Source organism: Nanorana parkeri, unplaced genomic scaffold, assembly GCF_000935625.1.
Source record: "Nanorana parkeri isolate BGI_ZX_2015 unplaced genomic scaffold, ASM93562v1 scaffold1728, whole genome shotgun sequence".
In the NCBI taxonomy this organism is placed as follows: domain Eukaryota; kingdom Metazoa; phylum Chordata; class Amphibia; order Anura; family Dicroglossidae; genus Nanorana; species Nanorana parkeri.
This window is the reverse complement of record NW_017307996.1, coordinates 212,093-233,089: the sequence shown is the minus strand read 5'-3', so window position 1 is coordinate 233,089 and position 20,997 is coordinate 212,093. Positions and strand designations below refer to the sequence as shown.

Below are 20,997 nucleotides of genomic sequence, written 5' to 3'. Positions count from 1 at the left end.
TTAAAAGAGGGAGCATGTAAATGAGCGCTGATGAGGCTTGCCAACATAAAATGTAAGATCTTCCAACTAAGACGCCACAAGGAGAAGACCAGAGCATTGAACCTGCTGGAAGCAGCAAGCAAACTATTTAAGACTTGGAAAGAAACTTTATCACTTGTTTCTCTGACATGTGGCACCATTTTCTCCTAGTTTGTGTTCTGCTCTCATCTACCATTGGACAGCAGTCGTTTATGTAAGCAAAACTTTACCATTTCTTTTATTAGGCTTTGCTTGTGGGCTGATATTTGAACATAATTGCTATCAGTGGAGCAGAAGTCTGGCTTTGTTACATCTGAGCATTCAGAGTTGGCTCATGGTGTAAAAGAACATGTTACATTCACATAGTAGTAACATATTATGTTAATTCAAGAAGCAGCAGAAGCCATGATGAATCACAGCTCTGTCCTCTTGCAGAATAGAGGCACATATGTCTTTTTTTGGCAGAACACAGTGACAAAGCTTCAACTATTTTATTTGAGCTCTAATGTAGAAACTACAATCTCTTAGGGATCATCTTCCCCATCTTTTTATGGCAGACCTCCATATTATAGGGCGGTGTGGTGATGTCATCTATTATGGAAATAGAATTTGTTGCCTTTATTGTTTGAGTTTCATTTTTTGTATGTTTCTGGAACTAAGCTCTATTTCCATGACAACAAATTTGATCATTAAAAGGAAACCTGTTTTAGAGCCCATTCACACCAGAGCGGTTGCGGATCAGCGCGGTTAACAGGCTGATCTCAAAAGGGAGGTTTGGGGAGTTTTAAAAACGCCCTAAACCGCGCTGATCATCGCTGTTCCATTGAAAGCTGTATGCAAACCGCACTGATCAGCGTGGCAAAAATAGTGCAGGGAGCAGTTCGGGTGGGGGGACGGTTCGGGTCGCGTGGACCTGCGCAGTCGCATGAACGGTCCCCATAGCAATGTATTGGATCGTTCATGTCGGCGGATCTGTGTGACCGAACCACCCCGGTGTGAACGGGGTCTCAAGAAAAGTATGTATGGTTGCTGTTGCTGGCCTCTTCTGAAACTGGTGGTTGCCGGGCTGTCATGCTGGTTCAGTGGCTTTGGTTCTTTGAGCCATTGCCCTAAAACAAGTATGCCAATAATTTTGACTCTCTAGACGGGCAATGCTTGCATGGGTTGGTAACTCAAAAATTATAAGGTACTGGATTAGCATGCCAGGAAGCGAGAATATTTAGAAGGAGGGGTCTGTCCAAAACCAGAAAATTGGAAGGATATCTATACTCTACCTGAAAATGCTAGGTGTCTGGCTGTTTCAGGCTTTGATATCTCTAGCCAGATCTTCTGAATGTTATACTTGTTCCGGGTCAGTGCCCTAGAAAAGCATCGGCTCTTATTTACTCACTATTGGTTTTCTTTAATGTGGATTACTCACCTATTGAAGTAGATGGGAACATTGTTCTGTACATAGGCACTAGGGAAATTATTTACATTTGCTCTGAGTGATCGTTCTTATTAGAACCAGGCCCGGTGCTACCGCAAGGCAAGTCAGGCGGCCGCCTGAGGGCGCTGCAGGGTGAGGGCGGAAGAAACAGGGCATTTTGACAAGTACCTGTACTTGTCAAAATGCCCCGATGTTTGCGCTATGTTTTTTTTTTCACTTACCTTCGGTGCGGGAGAGCAGGGCCGAGTCAGCGCTGGTCCAGTGGTAGGAGCTCCAGGTGGGGTCCTAATTTAGCTGGCCTATCGGGGCATTTTGACAAGTACATGTACTTGTCAAAATGCCCAGTTTTTACAGGGGGTCGGGGGGGGAGGGGAGGCGCGCAAAAATGCAACTTGCCTGTGTAGGCAAGAATCCTAGCACTGGCCCTGATTAGAACCACATTACAGAAACCAACAGACTGGCAGTAAACTGTTATTTCAGTTGCTGCCAGTGTATGTGACAGATTGTTTTTATTTCTTCCATCACTGCTGAAAATAAGAAGCTTGTGCATTAAATATTAGCACTGAAGTATGCACACAAACAGAAGAATGAGAAATTATGAATATGGAATAATATGGAGAGAATTATATTATATTCTGATTTATTTTCTCTTTTAGAAATTATCTGCTGCTGGTCCCAGCGCAGATCGAACATCCATCCACTGAGACCATGTGTGTGGACATCTGTGGAGCCAGAGAGACATTGAACCTTACTGTCACCTTACACCATGGGACTCAGGATTCCACCCTACTGCAGCAGGAAATGATCCCACCCAAGTTATTCAAATGTGTTCAGTTCATGGTAAGTCAAGTCAATACAGGTCCTACTAATTTTACTTGAACCAGTAAATGTGTGCCTTTTCATCCACAAGTTAATTTAGTTGGAATAGTTTTTATTTCCTGTGTGATTTCGTATCACACGTGTATGTTTTATTACTTGATTAGACAGTATTTTAGTTGCCTGGTCAGGAGTGCTATCTTATTAGAGCTTGTAGGGTAGACAAAGTGACAACTGATCATAGTGGAAACGGGTAGTGAAGGGGGAGCAGTAGTTTATCCTTGCTGGAGGGTAGGGAGGCAGGTGGTCATAGGCCACTAGGAGAAGAGGCAGAAAAGAACTGACCATGGACACTTGGGGTGAGAAAGAGGAGACAGAATGGCAACTGATCATGTGCTGGGCAAGGAGATAGAGGAGGTGAACGGAAACGTATTATTGAGCATGGGGGCACCAGCAGAGGAAGCTGGTGATGGCAGTAGCTGTGGAAGGGAGATAGGAGTGACAGCTGACCATGCTACATTGGGAAGGAAGGCAAACCAGGAGCTGACCATGGGCCTGGGGAGAAAAGAGGAAGAGCATGATTGTGGACAGGCAAAGAAAAGGTTAAGAATGAGCTGAGCCTACACCATTATTATTATTATTATACAGGATTTATATAGCACCAACAGTTTGCGTTGCGCTTTACAATATAAGGAAGACATTAACAATACAATTCAAGACAAGATGGTAAGGAGGGCTCTGTCCATGAGGGCTTACAATCTGAAATTGTTAGTTACATTTGCAAAATAGTTAGAGTGGGAACTCAGCTGAGCAGGGCAGAGGTGCTTCTAATCATAGATAATAATACATGGCTCTGGAACTGCTACAAGCTCGATCCCATGATAGACTACAATCCCATTACAAATTAGACTACAATCTCATATTTAGTTTACTATCACAGGAGTGAGCTTGGAGCAGTGGCTACTTTGCAACACACACACAGACCGTGGGGAACAAAAGTAGCCACCCTTCAGAAGGAAGGACAGTGACACCAATTCAAAGATGATATGAGGATCTACAGCCGAGTGATACACAAACTACATTTTTGTTATTAGTTAAGGTACATGAATGCATTTTTAAGATATAACTCCAGAGTTCAGTGTCGCTTTCAATGAGCAAAGCATTGAACATTGTTAACATTCATAAGAAGCAAGAAAATGTAGAACCTAACTTTAAACTTTACATTGCTTAGTTTAGGTAATGAAAGATGCATGCTTCAGGGCAATATTGTCTAATGGATAAGAGTGCCAGTGCTAAGAACTGCTGTCTTTCTCAGTCTCCTAGTCTAAATGGAAAGAAAGAAGAAGTGATATCAATTCACCTTTCTATTGTTGGGCCAAACACGCAGTTGTCTGAAAGTAAAAACCTGCTGGTGCGCAATATGGGCTCATTCACTCTCATTCAAACCGACAAGCCTGTGTACAAACAGGATGAGACTGGTGAGTCATCTAAAGTCTTTACTTTTTTTGCTTTTTGGAATCTTCCCTGTAACCTAGTTTTATTACCCATTGATCCAGTCCCTTGCATCAGTTACAAGACTGGGGACAAGAGGAATGCAAAATCTCCTTTACTGAAAAAAATCTTCTTTTCAGGGATTTTATTAATATTCATTACAATATGCAGGGTAAATACGTACCGTACTTACAGCACCAACTTATTTGTTTATAAAGTAGTGGATGGTTAGAGTCTCTGTCAATTTTTATTCCTGCTTATGTCCCCATGAAGGATACTTTGTCCTATTTCCTGTTTCATGACATTTTGTAGCTAGGACAGTAGGTAGTACTTTATGCTGATACTTCTGGCTTTTATCATGTATATATTAACATTTTAATGACACGACAATTCCATTTTTACTAATGCTTTCACAAATGTCCATAAAGTCTGTCTGTAATGTCTTTCAGTGAAAATCCGAATATTGACCTTTAACAGGGACCTTCTGGCTGTTAATGACACTGTAAGTTAAACTGTATCTTATTGTATCTATCTTATCTTATCTGTATCTGTCTGCAAGTAAAAAAAAGGAGAGGTGTACATTTGTAACATGATTGCTTTAATAAAAACTGGCCTCAGTGATTGATAAAAACTGGTGCAAAGTAGGGATGCACCGATACTAGTATCGGTATTGGTGCCGATGCCGAGTATTTGGGCAAGTACGTGTGCTCGCCCAAATGCTCCGATGCCTAGCCCGATACTTCCGGTATCAGGAAGCTGGGCAGAGCGTCATTACACGCTGCCCGGCTTCCTCATTGGCCGGGAAGCCAGCTCCATGCTCTCTCGTCACTTGCTTACTGGCCAATCAGGAAACCGGGCAGCGTGTAATGACGCAGGGCCCGGCTCCCTGATTGGTTGGGAGCTGGCCAATCAGGAAACCAGGCGCCGTGTAATGACGCAGGGCCCGGCTTTCTGATTGGTTGGGAAGCCGGCCTTATGCTCCCTCGTCACCTTATGACGAAGGAGCATGGAGCTGGCTTCCCGGCCAATCAGGAAGCCGGTCACCGCATCATTACACAGCGCCCGTCTTCCTGATTGGCCAGAAAGCTGGCTCCATGCTTTCTCATCACATAGTGACGAGAAGCATGGGGACGGCTTCTCTGCTAATCGGGAAGCCGAGTGGCGAGTCTTTACACGACCGGCTTCCGGCTAATCAGGAAGCCAGGTGCCGAATCATTATACGCCGCCTGGCTTCCTGAATGGGACTTCCGATATTCGGTATCGGCGAGTATTGAAAAAAAAATATTGGTACTCGATACCGAAATACCAGTATCGATGCATCCCTAGTGCAAAGCAATTTAAAGCCAGCCTGGCTTATAAGCCAAATTTACTGTCTCATCTTGTTCTAGACATCCTCTGGTGCCTTAAGTCAACTTTAGTGCCACTTCACTTCCCCTCACTACCCCTGTAAATAATAACTAATACTCAGTGTTTTTGGAAGTGGCACACTCTGCCTTCTGGCAGTTTAGTTCTAGGTGTACAGAACCACATTGGACCACATTGTACAAATTGTAATTGACACAGCTTGATGATTAAGCAGCGTAGGGTTATACTGCCACCTATGTTGCTTAAATATCATCAAGCTGTGTCTCTGAAAGGATTAGAGTAGACAAATGCTATTATTACAATATCCCACAAACAAAAGTTTACCAACTATCCTGGCACTATAGAGGACCGTGTAACATTATATCAGCAGGCAGTTGCCAGTGTAAAAACCTGTTATACAAGGTGATATGTTACTGACTGTCAGTACTATGATGTGCGGGTGGCTGTGTGTCACCTTTGGGAACCCCGCTGTGCTAAAAGCAACCTATGTTTGGTATGCAAAAATCTGGCTCTAGGGGGTGTATGTTAGGTTTGCTTAATGTGTTAACCATAACAAGTAGATAGACCAATCATTTAATTTTATTCAAGAAAAGTAACAGAAAATGCATAAAAACGCACCTTTTGTAGGTTTCTTGCACGTTGTTCAGGTACTCCCATTAAAGCCTATTGGGCCCAAAATACTTGACTCTGCTCCAAAAGAAGCTCATGTACGTTTCTGAGCTACAAGCGTTTTTACTACAAGCGACAGAACACTCCAGTGTGAACAGGGGCCATTGAAAGCAATGGGAATCCTCCTAGTGACTATTGTCGAATTTTGTCATTCGAGCTACAAAATGCTCCGGTGTAAATTTAGCCCTATTGCTTTTTGTTCCAGTTTTCATAAATCACCACCAAGTATGGTTTTTGGGTAATTTTTTTTTTTTCTTCAATTAACCACCTCAGGGCCGGCCGTTGTCTCTAGATCTGAGCAGGCCCTAAAATTATACCACCCATACATACACGCATGCAAACATGCGTCAGGTGCGCATACCTGTGAAAACGATTGCACCCATGACGCCGCACATGTTACATATAGCCGCGACCGTCGCAGTGGGAGCGATAATTTTAGGGCCATCAATCACTGATAACACTAAACTGATGAGCGGTAAAAGCTTTTAAAGCGTCGCCTATGGTCAATTTTGGGTATTGTAGTTTTTTGCGATTTCGCGGGTGCGCACAATTTTCAAGCATGACATGTTTGGTGTCTACTTACCCGACGTGACCCCGTCTTTTATATTTTACCAAAAAATTGGGTAATAATAATTGTTTCCTAACAATGTAAAAAACACTTTTTTTTCCAAAATTTTCTGTAAATTTTCTAAAATATAGAAAAAAATAAAAACCCCAGTGGTGATTAAATAACACCAAAAGAAAGCTCTATCTGTCCCCAAAAAATGGTATAAAATTCATTTCAGTACAGCGTTGCATGACGGAATAAATGTCAGTCAAAGTAGCGCAGCGCTGAACACTGAAAAATGGCCTGGCCAGTAAGGGGGTATAAACACCTGGTCTTCAAGTGGTTAACAAGTTTTATCAACGTATGTTTTTAATATCCTTTTTTCATTATTTGTATGAATCTTTTTTTTGTTTGTTTACAAAGAAACTTTTCAAATTTGGTGCATTTATTATAGCTTCCTATACAGAGAGCCTAGCACTGCCTGCCTGCTCGCTCAGCCAGAGGGTCCAACCTCGACTATATTGTTTTTATTGGTAGATTCTATGGTTATAAACAATGTTCCATTTAAAAAAAATTATTTACAAAAATGTCGCTTGCATCACAGAATTCAAAAGGGACTTCCTCCAAATTGCCAGCCAATAGCAAACAAAGTTTGTGGGTTACATGGAAACCATCCCTAGGGAAACAGCCTGAAATGAAACTAAGTTAAAAAAAAATGTACAGAGCGGCAGATCTGACAAACAATACAAGTTAAAAGAATAAAAGCGGAGAGGGGAAAATGCCAAAATAATACAAACTAACAATAATGCTGAAAAAATAAATATAATCACAAAAAGTATAATCAGTGTACTATAGTCCAAAGGAAACCAGAGACCCACAAGATTAGTGTTCAGGCAGGAAGCGCAGGAGTGACAGATTCATAATTCAAGTTCATCTGCAGGGTGTAGATACAAAAAAGACACTCAGTGTAATAGAATAAGATTTCTGTCTTCTACTTGATTTGGTCTCTGAACATGTTCAGTAATCATGCCTCGGTTTCATGTATATGATGTTGAGGTTTAAAAAAATGTACAGCAACCAGCTCATTGTGCTTAAAGTGACATGAATGATGCTGATGAAATCACTTACAATGGATGCTGCTTCTTGATGTTTAAAAGTTTCCGCTTCCTGCAGAATCATCTGGTCCCCTGAGCACTGGTCCTGATATTCTATTTTATGGTGGCTCCTTTCCCTTGCAGGGTCCTATGGGGCCACGCTTGTGTGTGCTATTAAGCTCCTCCGTGCTCTTCCCTCCAACCTCCTCCTTTTCCCAGGCTAGTAGTTGAGGCTGCTCTGTGCCCTGTGATCAAGTACTAGACAGGAAGTTCAGGGAAACGGAGCTGAGAGAGTTGGAGCCAGCTGTTCAGAAACATGATGACTGTAAGTGTTTGAGCAAAAATTAAAAGAAATATTTCGCTGGGCAATGTATATTTGTTTGATCTGGATTCATTATTCTAAAAAGTTTAAAAGTTTATTACTACTATAATTGGCCTCTGCAGATGGTACTCAAGGGCCACACAAATGTCACTCCTGTGCTTATGAAATCTACATCTGAATGACCATGTCATTTTAGCAACATATACCAGAGAACACGGGCATTTCAATAGGTAGACACTGTAATCTGTGATACAGTTGTGATATTCTGGAATGTGGTACATATGACCTGTGTGTGGATGAGAAAATGAAGGACTGCAGATAAAGGGTCAATGTTGGCACAAAGTTAATACACGCATTCTTATTTTTTCATTTGGAATCCTAAACTGTGTGACAATCTTTCCGTTTTGTCTCTGTAGTGCCCCCTAGTGGAGATACAGGTGAGTAACAAAACCCTGTCTTCAATATGTTCCTATCTCTAAAGTCTTGTATCAAAGGAAGTTTGTTTTTTGCTCCTGACCTGTATTTGTAAAGCATCTTGGAAGAATTTGAAGTGTTTGAATTTTGGATCTTATGGAGTAATGTTCGCTTGCGTTTGCTATGTTTGCAAGGCATGCTTGGCCGTGTCTGCACTGCTCCTTCTTTAGTTAACAGTTCAGTGTGAGTGCTAATAAAAGAAAGCTAATAAAACATATTGAAATCATATTTTACTTCAATGGCAAGCTAACTGCCCAGTGTTCAATAACTCCAATGTTGCCCGTATGTACATTATTCAAACCCAGCAAGTAGTGGCTCAACCTTCTAAAGATGTAGTTATCAGTGTGAACACACACATAACCAAATCCAAATGTCACAAGTGTTTACCATCCAAACCGAACTAAAGCCTTCATGGCCTGCAAAGGCATTTAAAGGAGAACTCTACTCAAAAATGCTCAGATGTACCTGAATCTACTTTTTGCTTATTTGGATGATTCCAAAATTATCTCTTTCGCTGGTCATACACCTATAGATTATCTGCAGATTTTCTATGGTCAGGTGGAAAAAGTGCAACAGATTCCTCCATCTACGCTAAACCGTGTGGATGGAGGAATCTCTCGCTGGGCTAAGCTTCAGTATCTTGCTAGTCGGCCCAGCTGGCTCTCAAAATACCTGAGCAATCTAATTGGAAGCAGGTATTTTTCAGGTATTTTAAGAGCCAGCGGGGCTGACTAGCAATATACTAAAGCTTGGCCCAGTGGGAGATTGCTCCATAAACGCAGTTTATGGAGGAATCTGTTGAACGTTTTATATCTGACCACAGGCTGATAGAAAAAAATCTATAGGTGTATGGCCAGCTTAAAGGAGAACTATGAGGTGAGTGCTTTTCACTCACCTTATAGTTCTAGCCGACCTGTGACAATGGGACTGTCACAGGTCGGCTCAGTAGATCGGGAGGTGACCGAACACATACCGGCATTCGCTCACCTCATGATCCTGTCACAGCTCTCTGCCGTGACAGGGGAGGGACTGATTCCCCCCTCCCCGCTCTGATCCGCCAGCGCTGACTGGCGGAACGGACGGGGGAGGGGACAGGTACAGCTGGCTCTGCCTCTAGATAGGCAGAGCCAGCTGTCACTCACGCAGCTGGCGGATCCAGACATAATTGTCGGGATCCGTGTCAGCTGCGGCATCTCAGCTGCTGTCAAGGGATTTGCAACAGAAACTGCAAATTTATTGTAGCTGAGGAAAAAAAAGACCACTGCCAAATAACCTGATAGTATGAAAATTTACAGTGAGTGATTTCTATATTGATTGGACTTTATCATCATTTGTGCTTCACTATGGTCATTCGATTGTCTTGTATGTCTCCTGTGTATTGAGGTGGTAAATGCGTACATGGTGCTCTGCTATTGTACTCTTTTTTTTGCTTTGTTTCTTTCTTAAGGATCCAAAACAGAATCGCATTGGTCAGTGGTTAAACCTAATACCCGATAAAGGCATTATCGATCTGTCCTTTCCACTTGGTTCAGAGTCACAGCTGGGAGTCTATGTGATCATTGCTCCCAATGCTCAGCAAGATTTCCATGTGCTAGAATATGGTGAGTGATTTGTGTTTTATTAATCTGTAGCAGGCATACGATACAGGGCCCCAGTGTAATCATCTTTGGTCATTCTACTGTCATTATATTTCATCTTGAAATGTTTAGTTCCACTCAGTACAACGTCAAAACAGACTGTATGGCATATTGTGTCAATGGCTGTGAAATATGTTATATTGGGTGAGTTTCTTATTTTACTAATGGTTTAAAGGAAACCTGAGCTGTGGGGTCAGGATAGCTGTCTTTAATGGCATCTCCTTCCTAAAATGCTAGCTGCCTGGCTGTCCTGCTGAATCATAGGCTTTACTTTTGAATCTCTGACTTTTATCAAGTATGCAGAACATGGGTTCTGACTTTGTTCCGACTTTCTAATATGCAAGCAGGTCCAGGTCAATGATTCAGAAATAACTGAAGCCAGAGACAGGGATATAGTATTTTTAAGTGCCGAGCCGTTTATAGACACTGACTCCATTGTCTCATCCTGGGGCGAGTATGCTTGGTAACAAACCACCATGGCCCATAAAGCCCATCAGCTGTGAAATTATTATTATCATACAGGATTTATATAGCACCAACAGTTTGGGCAGCGCTTTACAATGACTTTAAGGGCCAGTGCACACCTAGGTGATCTGTCACCGCGCGGCAATCGTGCACGATACCACGCAGATTGTCGCACGTTCATGGAGTTGCCCATCACAGACGATCACGCTGTGGGTGCCATTATATTCTAATGGCAACCCAGTCACGCACGTCGTGTATCGCAAAAGAAAGTTACATGAAATCAATGGGGCCACGTGGCAATCGCTGTCTGCAATTGTGCAGTACCGTGCGATCCCGAATCACTCAGGTCTGCAACGGGCCTTAAAAAAAAGAAGAGTAGCATATGTCTGGATTTGTAGACAGTAGTTCTGTCCAAGGAGCAAAAAGTACACGTAACTTAAGAACTTAAGTAGACATTTTCTTTAAAGTGATTTTTTTTTACTACCTTCATGTGCACAAATAACACTCATACTGTATATCATTGCAGCTCATTACCACACTTGTATCTAAACCAAGCCTCTTCTCATCAGGGATAATTTACTGCTATCATTTTCATAATAAAAATATCAAATTCACCAAAAAGTTGAACATTGTAAGGATGAGAGCACATTTGAACAACAAAAGCCAATGCATTTCAGGGGCTCCCTAAATTCCCCCTTTATCAAGGCTTGTATGCTGAAAGTGAGTTTGAGTTTGTACTAGACAGCTGTTGTAGCATAAAATAAATAAGACCAGGAACCTGGTCATCAGACTGACAGCCTGCTGAACTGATTCCTGGTGCTGTTTGTTTTATGCTACAACAGCTCTCTGTTCAAAAACTCACTGTCAGCATACAAGACCTGATAAAGGTGGAGTTTTGAGCCCCCCAAATCTGTTGTCTTTGGTTTAACATGCCTTAATGAACAAAATTTATACGGGACTTGTCCAAACTTTGTGGCACTTTCATTCTTCCAATGTTCTACAGACCACTCCGGGGACTCTTAGTGACAGCTTGATTGACAGCTTCCTCTAAAAAGCTTGACCTGTTTTTTCATCCACTCTGGGGTCTAGCACTCCAACACATACCTAAATTCACCAAAAAAAAAGTTCTCATTAGAAAAATGTCCAAATCAGTGCAGTGTTTGCGTTTTGGTCAACATCTGCAGCCTGCGTATTTAAAGGAGAACTATGAGGCGAGTGCTTTTCACTCACCTCATAGTTCTAGCTGTAGCTCGCGGTATACTGAGCTTAGGGTGACGGTAGGACCCTAGTTTGTGTCCTCCCGTTACACTAAGGAGAACTATGGAGAAAAGCCTTAACCCCATAGTTCTCCTTTAATGACCAAATGCGTCTTAAGTGCACTTTTACTTATTTTGTGATCTCCACCCCCAGCCTCTACTTCCTGCTTCTAGTAAACTGTCCCCAGTCCAGTGAGATATTGGTTGTGTTGCCTTGTCAATGTTGCACAGCTGCATGCCAAAATCGCTGCTGGACCTGAACATGTAATCCATTCAATACTCTCTAGAGTTTGTATATCTTTTTTATAATTTTTTACTTTTTTAAATTTTGATATTCTAATTAAGGTTTTCTTGTGTACAGTTAGTAGACATGTTTACATATTGTCAACAAGTCGGAAAATCACTATAAAACACACCCTCACTCACCTCTGTATCTATAGGCATTGAGGAGAAATGTATATTCAAATTTCACAACACAGTCATTGAAATCTTGGCCTTTTCATATGAGAACAGATCTTGACAGCTTACTAACCCTCTAATGTAAAGATACAGCAAATGTTTCTAAGCTGTTAAAAAATTATTGGAACCTGACTTTGGAGTCTTTGTTGTGATCTTTCATGATCTTTGAGAATGAATAGCTTCACATTAAAAAGAGCTAAAGAGATAAGTGAGGGCTTGTTTTAAAAGTTACGTCTTGTTAAGAATATGTGAATGGTGTAATGTCCATAGTTTGGGAACAGGTGCAGCTTAAGTAGACCACATGGGGACATGTGAGGCTAATTCCAACGTAGGAAAAATCAATTTTCTGAGAGAAATCACTAAGCTCATCCCTACACCTACCAATCTTACATTCTACTCTTCTGCCTAACAGTCACTCAATTTTACCTTATTCATACTGGGCTCTACAGCATGTTTGGCTAACTCAGTCTTCAGCACTACTTTTCTCCTCTTGGCCCTTAGCGCTAGTTTTTTTCTTCTTTTCTCTTTATTATCACTTTTAACCTTTTGCATCCCAACTAGTACTATACAGCAGCTACAACACTGAGCCAATAATCTTCTCTACATCCATGATTATCATTTTCTATATTTTTAAATTATTAGTAACAATATCTTTGGTTGTATATTTATTTTTGGCTATACATAAATATAATATATTATCTCTTGATTCTATATTTGTTGATGAAGCCTCCATATGTACTAGAATCACAAAAACTTTCTCGAGGTTCTATAGTTTATATATTGGCACATGTTGAGACCATTGTAATGGGTTTTGACTATAATGTTGTATTACAGTGTTTCTTTCACATTGTTTTCATTTTATATTTCCATATTGGTTCTATTTTCAGAGCTGCCAACATTTGAAGTTCTTGTTCAGCTTCCTGCTGTGGTTACTATCCTGACGGAGACCATTCTTTTCAAAATATGTGGAAGGTAAATCAGAATTAAAGAAGTGCTTATTTGTCTAACTTCTTTGTTATTTCTTTCTTTCTTATCATGTAAATAATAGAAACCTTTGCATTATGGGCACACTTTTACAGAAGAATACATGTAAGAGACACATTAAATATCACAGGCAGAACAACGAATGTTAACATTGTATTTTTTATTTAAGAGGTACACAATGGCACAAGCTGATAAAGTTCATCTGTTGAGAACAGAAAGGTGCTGATAATGGTATCAAACTAAAGGCAGTATCTGCTTCCAGGATATTGGGTTCAGGTCACCATGATTAAAAATCGTATTAATCATTTACTTTGCACATTAGTGTAGCCCCATCACCTTTTGTGAGGTGGCTACTAGAAAGTTTGTGATTGCCAGAGCTGAATTACCGTTGGTATTTATCTGGGTAATTCCAGGTGTTCTAGCATTGATTGTACCTGCCTGAGTGGAGTGTGACTCTGCTGCAGTGTGGGGCAGCCAATGGAGGACACTGTGAGTGTGCGTGCAGCCCACTAGCCAATCACTGGGGCTTTCATGGCCAGTGGTGCATGCTGAGATAGTGCATATATACTCAGAGGAATTGCCATATGCTCAGTCTAGTTCAACCTGAGACAGACCAGTCCTGTCAGGGCTGGGTGCTGTCAAGCCTGCCCCCGAGCTAGGCCTCGGGGTGGGGATGCTTGAGTGTGGGAAATGTTTATGCTAGGCCTCAAGCCTGGAGGAGGCCTTTGCTACTAATTGAGGAGGAGAACCAGGGATGCTGGTGGCTGCTGGAGGTGCCTGAAGTGTAATGGACCTTGGGAGCAAGTCTGGTGTCTCTCCTACTGAAGATTATGTACCAATCCCTATTCAACTGTGCTCTCCTACTCAGTGTCAGCATGTGCTCCTATTGAATCTGCACTGAAATACTAAAAGGGACTGGTCAGTCTGGAGTCTGTCTATTTTTTATTGTCTCTCTCTCAGCTCAGATGTTAATAAAGTTCTTCAGGATCATACTTCTGGCCTCGATTTCAGCTCTGTCGGTCACTAGAAGAGGGTGGTTAATTGTATGGGGCAGCTGGTTGCTACAATCCCTAGACAGGCTAGAAAGATGAACCCCCTCAGTGTTTTAATTATATTTCAATATCCAGTCACATTAGGGGGCAGGTTGATGACCAATTTGTGTTGCATAGGTATAGTAGAAAAAATTAGATAATTGACTTAGCAAAGTTGTCTGACAGGGATTCCTGGCTGCCTCTGCCTACAGTACTTTCTATGTCACTGACCTGGAACAAGCATGCAGGTTAGAAAATCAGAGTGAAAGCAAAACTCCTGATCTGCATGTTCCAGGTCAATACCCCAACATTCTGAAGACATTGGATCACAATGATAGTCAGGCAACTAGCAATGTCATAAGCATAGGCCTCTATATTTCTCAGCACAAGTTTCCTTTAAAACTGTCCTCTCAGAGGCATGACAGGGCTGTATAAAAGCTTGACAGGGCTGTATGATAACTAACTTGTTTGTCTGTGGACTATGAAAATAATCATATTCCACATAGCAAAGAGTTTTTTTAAATTAAATGTATAGATTACAAACCACAACCCTCAAATAAACGTTGAACACCTTTCTGAGTGTTTACTGTTTTCTTTATATTCCAGATACACTTTTGGAAAGCCTGTTCAAGGGGAAATCAAAGCCAGGATGTGCCGAAAAGCTTTGTGCTATTACTGGATGGCAAGGAAGAACCAGTGCCCTCAGGATATATGCACTGAATACGGAGGACGGGTATGGAGCAATGAAAAACTTACTGAACAACACTAACACTTACAGCCCACAAGCTCACATATTCACTGTTGGTTAAACATAAATCTGAGTATGCCTTACTCTAATATGGATTATAGAGTAATATGCGATTTTCTTCTACTACTGATAGACTGATAGAAGTGGCTGCTTTGAAACAGAAGTGCAGACAGAGTCATATAATCTGAATTCATACAGCTACCTAATGAAGTTTGATGCTGACGTCTCTCTTATAGAAGATGGTACAGGTAATGCATTGTTGTAATAATTGTTGTAATAGAACTGACATAAATTTGTGCTCTACTAATATAGCACAGAAAATAGGACGTTTACAGTCTTAGCATTAACTATTCTAAATCCTTGTACTGCACTAAGTTATGTGATGCAAATGTATTCCAGAGTAAAAAAACAGCTGACTTGTTGGTGTGTGAAACAATCAGTGGATACAATTGTATGGAACTAGAATTTGTGTTATGATACCAAACTACAGTCATCATCTAATATGATAACTGTTTGGTTTAGGTGGAAGGGTTAGGACAATTCTCCTACTGGGGTACTATCTGTACCCCACTAGGGGATTTCTTTCAATTCCTTTTAATTTGACAAGTGTTAGGTATTACACAGAGCAGGAAGCAAGGGGAAAATCCCACCCAACTGGGGCACTGGCAACAATAAAAACACGTAGAGATTCCCCCTTCACTTCCTGTCCAGGAGAGATATGTCAGAATAGGGAGAAAAAAAGAATTGCCCTTTATAGGAGCACAGACTGAATTTAAAACCTGACAGAAATATTCCCCAGTAGGGACACAGGAGTTCTAACCCTCCCACGGTCTATCCAAAAAAAAGTGTTAGTGTGCGTTCTCCCAGGAGTCATCCTGGGGTCCATATCCTTTCCAATGGACGAGATATTGTAGCCTATTCCAGCGTCCCCTGGAATCAAGTATTTTGGCCACTTCGAACTCCTCTTCCCCGAGTACCTGCACCGGAGGAGGAGTACCTGCAGGAGGAGGGGAGCGGCCAGGGAAAGGATCCGGAGTAAAAGGCGTGAGGAGGGAGACATGGAAAGACGGGTGGATGCGCAGCTCATCCGGCAGGGTGAGTATTACCGCGTTAGGGTTCAACACCCTTTCTATAGGGAAGGGACCCAGGAAGAGTTTGCTACGTTTTTTGGAAGGAGTACCCAAACGTAGGTGAGATGGGCCCTGTAGAGGAGGTAGTACCGTCGATAAAACTCACAGAAACCGGTGTTGCTTTCTTGGAATGAGGGATTTTATTGAGTTTTACAAGTTGGATGTCTATGAAATTTCCACAGGCTCCGGTATCCAGCATCGCCCTAGTAGTCATCCGGACTTGGTCCCACTGTAGGGTGAGAGAAAGGAATATGTAGTCATTTGAACGGGGCGTAGCAGGACTGATTTTGCACATATGAAGAGCCTTACCTCCACTCCTCTTGGTGATTATAGGGCAGGCATCAACCTCATGTTTGGGAGAGGCACAGTACAGACAGAGGTTTTGGACTCTTCTTCGGGTTTTTTCCACTTGCGTCAAAGGACCCCGCATGGTTCCGATCTCCATCTTTTCCACGGGAGGGGGGCTCACTCTTGGGTATGATGGGTAGGTGCCAGAAACCCTCTCAGCACGCCTTTCCCTTAGGCGTCTGTCTATGGTGATGGACCGCTGAATGAGGCCTTCGAGAGTGTGAGGAAGATCATCCCTTGCCAGTTCGTCCTTCAAGGTCTCAGAGAGACCGAGTCGGAACTGATTCCGGAGACCGATGTCATTCCACTCGGTCTCTCTGGCCCAACGCTGGAATTCTGCAACAAAATCCTCAACCGGCCTCTTCCCCTGCTTCAGGGCCCTTATGGCATTTTCCGCCGTAATTTGCTTGCTGGAATCCTCGTATAGGCGAGACATGGCCTCCAAGAATCGAGGATAGGAATTCAAGAGAGGGTCCTCTTTATCAATGTAAGTATCGGCCCACGCTCTGGGTTCTCCTCTGAGATAGGAGATTAGCGTGAGAACTTTCACCCGATCCGTAGGGTAGGTTCGCGGCAGCAAGTCGAACATCAATTTACAAGAATTGATGAACTCTCTGAACATCTTGCGTTTCCCAGCAAAGGGTTCGGGAGGATTGACCTTGGGTTCTGGACCTTCTTTCTGTGCAGCAGCATTTTGAGCTATAGTCATCTTTAGTGCTTGATTTTCAAGCTGGAGGTCATGCAGAGACCTGTTCAAGGTCTCTACCTTCTGATTTAGGGTAACTATATGGCCCGCTAGTTCCGCTGGATTCATGGTAAATGGGTTCCACTATATTGTGAGGGCCTGGCCAGACAGGCTTGAATCTCAGCTGCGGAACAACTAAGGAAGCAGGTAGTTTAGTATAAACGGTATTCAGTGTCGGCCTCCTGGCATCTCTCTCTCTCTGTCAATTGAGAGTTAGGAGTCCTACCATCATTTACCATAAAGAAAAGAGGGTAGTTTAGAGACCAGTATGTATTTCCAGCATACGCAGGGTCAAAGCAACGAAGATTTTAGATTCTTATGAAGCAAGAGAGGTTATTGAAGGCAATGGATTACTGAGGTTCAAGATCACAACAGTCTTCTATACCTTGCAGGAGTTTAGTTCAGGGTTATAACATTTGAGCATACATGCAGTATGAAGTCAATCAGTAATAGGAAGGTTTCCCATTCACATATATAGTAGGGGGTAGCAGTTCACAGATCTCCTATGGTAGAGTGGTGGCAAGTAGATGCAATATAGAAGCAACCAGCAGATGGAGCCGACTCAAATAATAGATGACACAGATACTTGCTGTTTGTAGGTTTCTCTGTTCGTCCCTGAGCAGGGGGAAGCTGCAGTGTCCTGATCCACTCACAGTTGGTCTCTCTCTCTCCAGGTTAGGGGGTCCAGGGTTCGTATGGCCGGCAGAGTCAGCAGGTGCTCACTCCACAGTAGCTATAGTCGAACACCGAGCTGACTGTCTGCCGGCGTTTTAAGGCGGAAGGAATGAGGCGGTGCCAGTGACGTCATTGGGCCGATGCGTTCCAGGCTGGAACGCATCGGCTCTTTCAGGACTTCCTGGTTTGTGGCTGCGTTCCAGCCTGGAAGGCACGGACGTGCCGCGATCCTTACAGTTAGCAGTAGTTGGGCTTTAATTAAGTATTTGCCCTTACAATCCAAGCAAGTTACAAAGGATAGATCCTAGTCCATTTACACCCCTCCTTTTTGGATAGAAGCTTCAGAAACTTGGACATCTGCTTGGTTTTATAGGGTAAGGGTTAATAAGTGCTGAGAGACACCACATATTCCTGGATTACTTCAATCTCATAATATACCTGCAAGACATGCATACTATCTGCTAGTTACTAAGAAGAATGAGTACCCTAAATAAGCTCTTTGCTCTCTTTACAGGAATCCAATCCAATGCTACCGGCAGCTGCAAAGTTTCAGCTATGATTACTAAAGTGACCTTTGAAGAAACAGAAGCATCAGATTCTTACTACAAAGCAGGCCTGAGATACAGGGGAAGGGTAAGAAATGATGGCTGGTGACATGATGAATCAGGAGTGGAATTAATCGTTAACATTTTTGATCGATTAAAGTTCTTTTGATCGCTAATGAATACACTCACCTCTCTGGCGGCTTCCGGGCGTCCCGTCGGAGATCCGGTGACGTCACGGACATCGACGTCACCGGACTCCTCCCCACCTTCGCCAAGTGGCTCAGTCGGCTAACGAAGGGAAGGGGGGAGGAGTCTGGTGATGTTGATGCCCGTGGCGTCACTGGACTCCTCCCCCCTTCCCTTCGTTAGACCCATCAATTCCTTCAGCATTCATGTGGCATTGCTGGATGATTTACTGTGGGGGGTCAGGTGAGGTAGAAAATGCCATGACGCTGAATTTAAAGCAAAGACTGCAGCTGTTTCAAACTTCATGTGTGCTGGGACTTCTTTGAAACAAAATACTACCATTATGTAGCTTATGTTTGGGAGTACATTTAATGGCTAATAATTTTAGCATTTGTGTCGTTTAGCTGGAGTATGTGGAGTATGTAATGGAAGAAAAAGGAGTTCACTTTAACTTTGCTATACACTATATTACTAAAAAGTAAAGCAGTATTTCCCTTTACATTACTGTTTCCAATAAACTATTGCACATTACTAAGTCGCCAATGAGCATTAAGAAACAGCATTAATTTATAGTGGACCTGTACTCCAAAATTTCAAAATTGCTACGTTATAGAGAAGATCTAGAAAAGTAATTTTCCTTTTTTTGGGCACAGCTTCCACAGTTCAGGTCATTTTTCAGTGTTCCCCATTTCACTTTATGATGCAAGTGTGGAGATACAACATTTGACAACTCTACTGGCATCTATCCAGGAGGAAAATATTAGTGTTGTGTGATCTGTTTAAAGAATCATTATCTCTACATAATGTGAAAAAAAACTCATTATTAGTCCAGTTCAAACACTAGTAGGTCTGCAGAGGTAGTATGGGTAACTCCATTTACATCCATAGCAGGATAATGTCCAAGATTTGACTTTGTTTACGTTTCTTGGTCTGTTAATGTTTGTATGTGTTTGCTCTGATAGTAGAGGCATCTGTTTATGTTTATTGTGGATGGGATGCTCTGAACTGTTCCCATCTACAGGAGTGACATGTTTATTCATGTACTCATGTACATCCTTTTCGGTTAATCTGTGCCAAGGTGGGCCTTGTGGCTGGTGCTGGGTGTCAGAGGATTTCTAAAGGGTAGATATTTAAAGGCTCTCCTTGAACTCCTCCTAATATGCCAATTGGAAGCTGTTTATCTCAATCTCAATATAAGTCAGATGGGATAAGTCATTCTGGTACCTTTGCTGAAATCATACAGTGCTAAGTGGGATAGTCAAGTGTAATAAAATCACACGAGTAGCCTTCTTGTGGTTAAAAAAGGAAATGTTGCATCCAAGAACCATTTTTGATGAGAAGTAAATTCAATAAAACTCCAGTTAAATACACCTAAAGGTGTTAATGACATATCACTTGTAACAGACCCATTAAAAGCTTACACTGGGCATTCGTCCGCCTGAGGGCTAAATGAGAAAATATAACAGATACATCCATCCACACTAAACAGCATAGATAGACACATCTCCTAGTGTGTTCTTTGTAATCTGACAGTGGTGGGTGTGCCGCTGTCAGAATACCCGAACAGTGATGGCAGCCATCACAGTTTGCTCGATAATTTTCCATCCGGCTCCTTCCATTTCTCATCTGGCTCCTTCAATTTCCTAATCGAAGGATACCAGGCGTAAGGGTGCCAACAGGGGCACTAATTGTGCGAATTCATCAAGAACACAATGAGCACTTAACCCTTGCCGTGCAGGGGTAGCCCCTTTGCAAGGGTAAGTTTTAAATATTCCCAGACTTCTTATTTAAGTCTTTGTATGATCACCAGGAAAGGAAGTGAGCAAAATATCTACAGTGGGAACACCAGTTGCATTTAAAGAATCATATTTGGGGAGTTTTGGGCTCACTTTTGGTGTGGTGACTGGGGCAAAGAGGTATGGAATATTTCCCCAACAGAGACACAGATGGCTAAATTAACCCAACTACAGAGAACAACTTTTTTTATTTGGAGTTCTAAACATCACTACTCTGTTTTAATCTCTTGTTCTCCTAGGTAAAATTATCAAGTGCTGATGGATCAGCAATGAAATCTCAGACATTGTATGTGACAGAGGAATATGATACTGTGATAAAGGAACGTGTGTATGAGACAGATGAGAAGGGGGAAGTGAGTTTCACATTGGACACAACACCATGGAGTGGACATACAGTTTATCTGAAAGTGAGTAAGATCTTGCTGGGAAAAGCCTCCCATATTTTCGTATGAATGAAGCCACATTTGCAAGACTCTTCGGCAGAATATCTGTTATGGAATTATAACAAACACAAATGAACCTCAGGAGTTTTTCTTATAACCCAAAGAGACATTCTAACATCTTGGAGAGTAAGGTTAATGTTCCCTGGGGCAGAAAGAAAAGTCACAGTGGGTCTTGCAGGCAGAGCCGGATTTCCCACAAGGCCAACCAAGGCCCAGCCCTGAGGCAGCAGGGAGTAGAAAACAACTACCCAACTATCCATTGGGTAGATGTTCTCTACATTTAGCCCTGCTTTGGGCAAGCAGAGCTTCGTCGGCCACCAGTGG

The 20,997-nt window shown here is 42.2% G+C and overlaps 2 protein-coding genes across 2 annotated transcripts in view; both read left to right on the top strand.

Moving 5' to 3' along the window:
* The first annotated feature begins 59 nt into the window (after positions 1 to 59).
* On the top strand, positions 60 to 13,018 carry LOC108799447 (alpha-2-macroglobulin-like protein 1). The gene is made up of 7 exons (XM_018571302.1): positions 60 to 232; positions 2,104 to 2,287; positions 3,579 to 3,741; positions 4,204 to 4,256; positions 8,168 to 8,188; positions 9,673 to 9,826; positions 12,930 to 13,018. The coding sequence occupies exons 1-7, from the start codon at positions 168 to 170 to the stop codon at positions 13,016 to 13,018; spliced, it is 729 nt and encodes a 242-aa protein (XP_018426804.1). The 5' UTR covers positions 60 to 167.
* A 4,825-nt stretch (positions 13,019 to 17,843) lies between these two features.
* Positions 17,844 to 20,997, top strand: part of LOC108799446 (alpha-2-macroglobulin-like protein 1) — a 13,770-nt gene continuing 10,616 nt past the window's right edge. The window contains exons 1-3 of the mRNA XM_018571300.1: positions 17,844 to 17,946; positions 18,218 to 18,336; positions 20,470 to 20,637. Of these exons, the coding sequence (XP_018426802.1) occupies positions 17,844 to 17,946; positions 18,218 to 18,336; positions 20,470 to 20,637 (390 nt within the window). The remainder of the gene's footprint in view (positions 17,947 to 18,217; positions 18,337 to 20,469; positions 20,638 to 20,997) is intronic.

Bases quoted from the DNA above. Each gene is read 5' to 3' on its own strand.
- LOC108799447 (XM_018571302.1), top strand. From the start codon at position 168: ATGTGGCACCATTTTCTCCTAGTTTGTGTTCTGCTCTCATCTACCATT. The intron at 233-2,103 runs GTAAGCAAAACT...TTTCTCTTTTAG, and splicing joins ATTGGACAGCAGTCGTTTAT to AAATTATCTGCTGCTGGTCC. The intron at 8,189-9,672 runs GTGAGTAACAAA...TTCTTTCTTAAG, and splicing joins GCCCCCTAGTGGAGATACAG to GATCCAAAACAGAATCGCAT.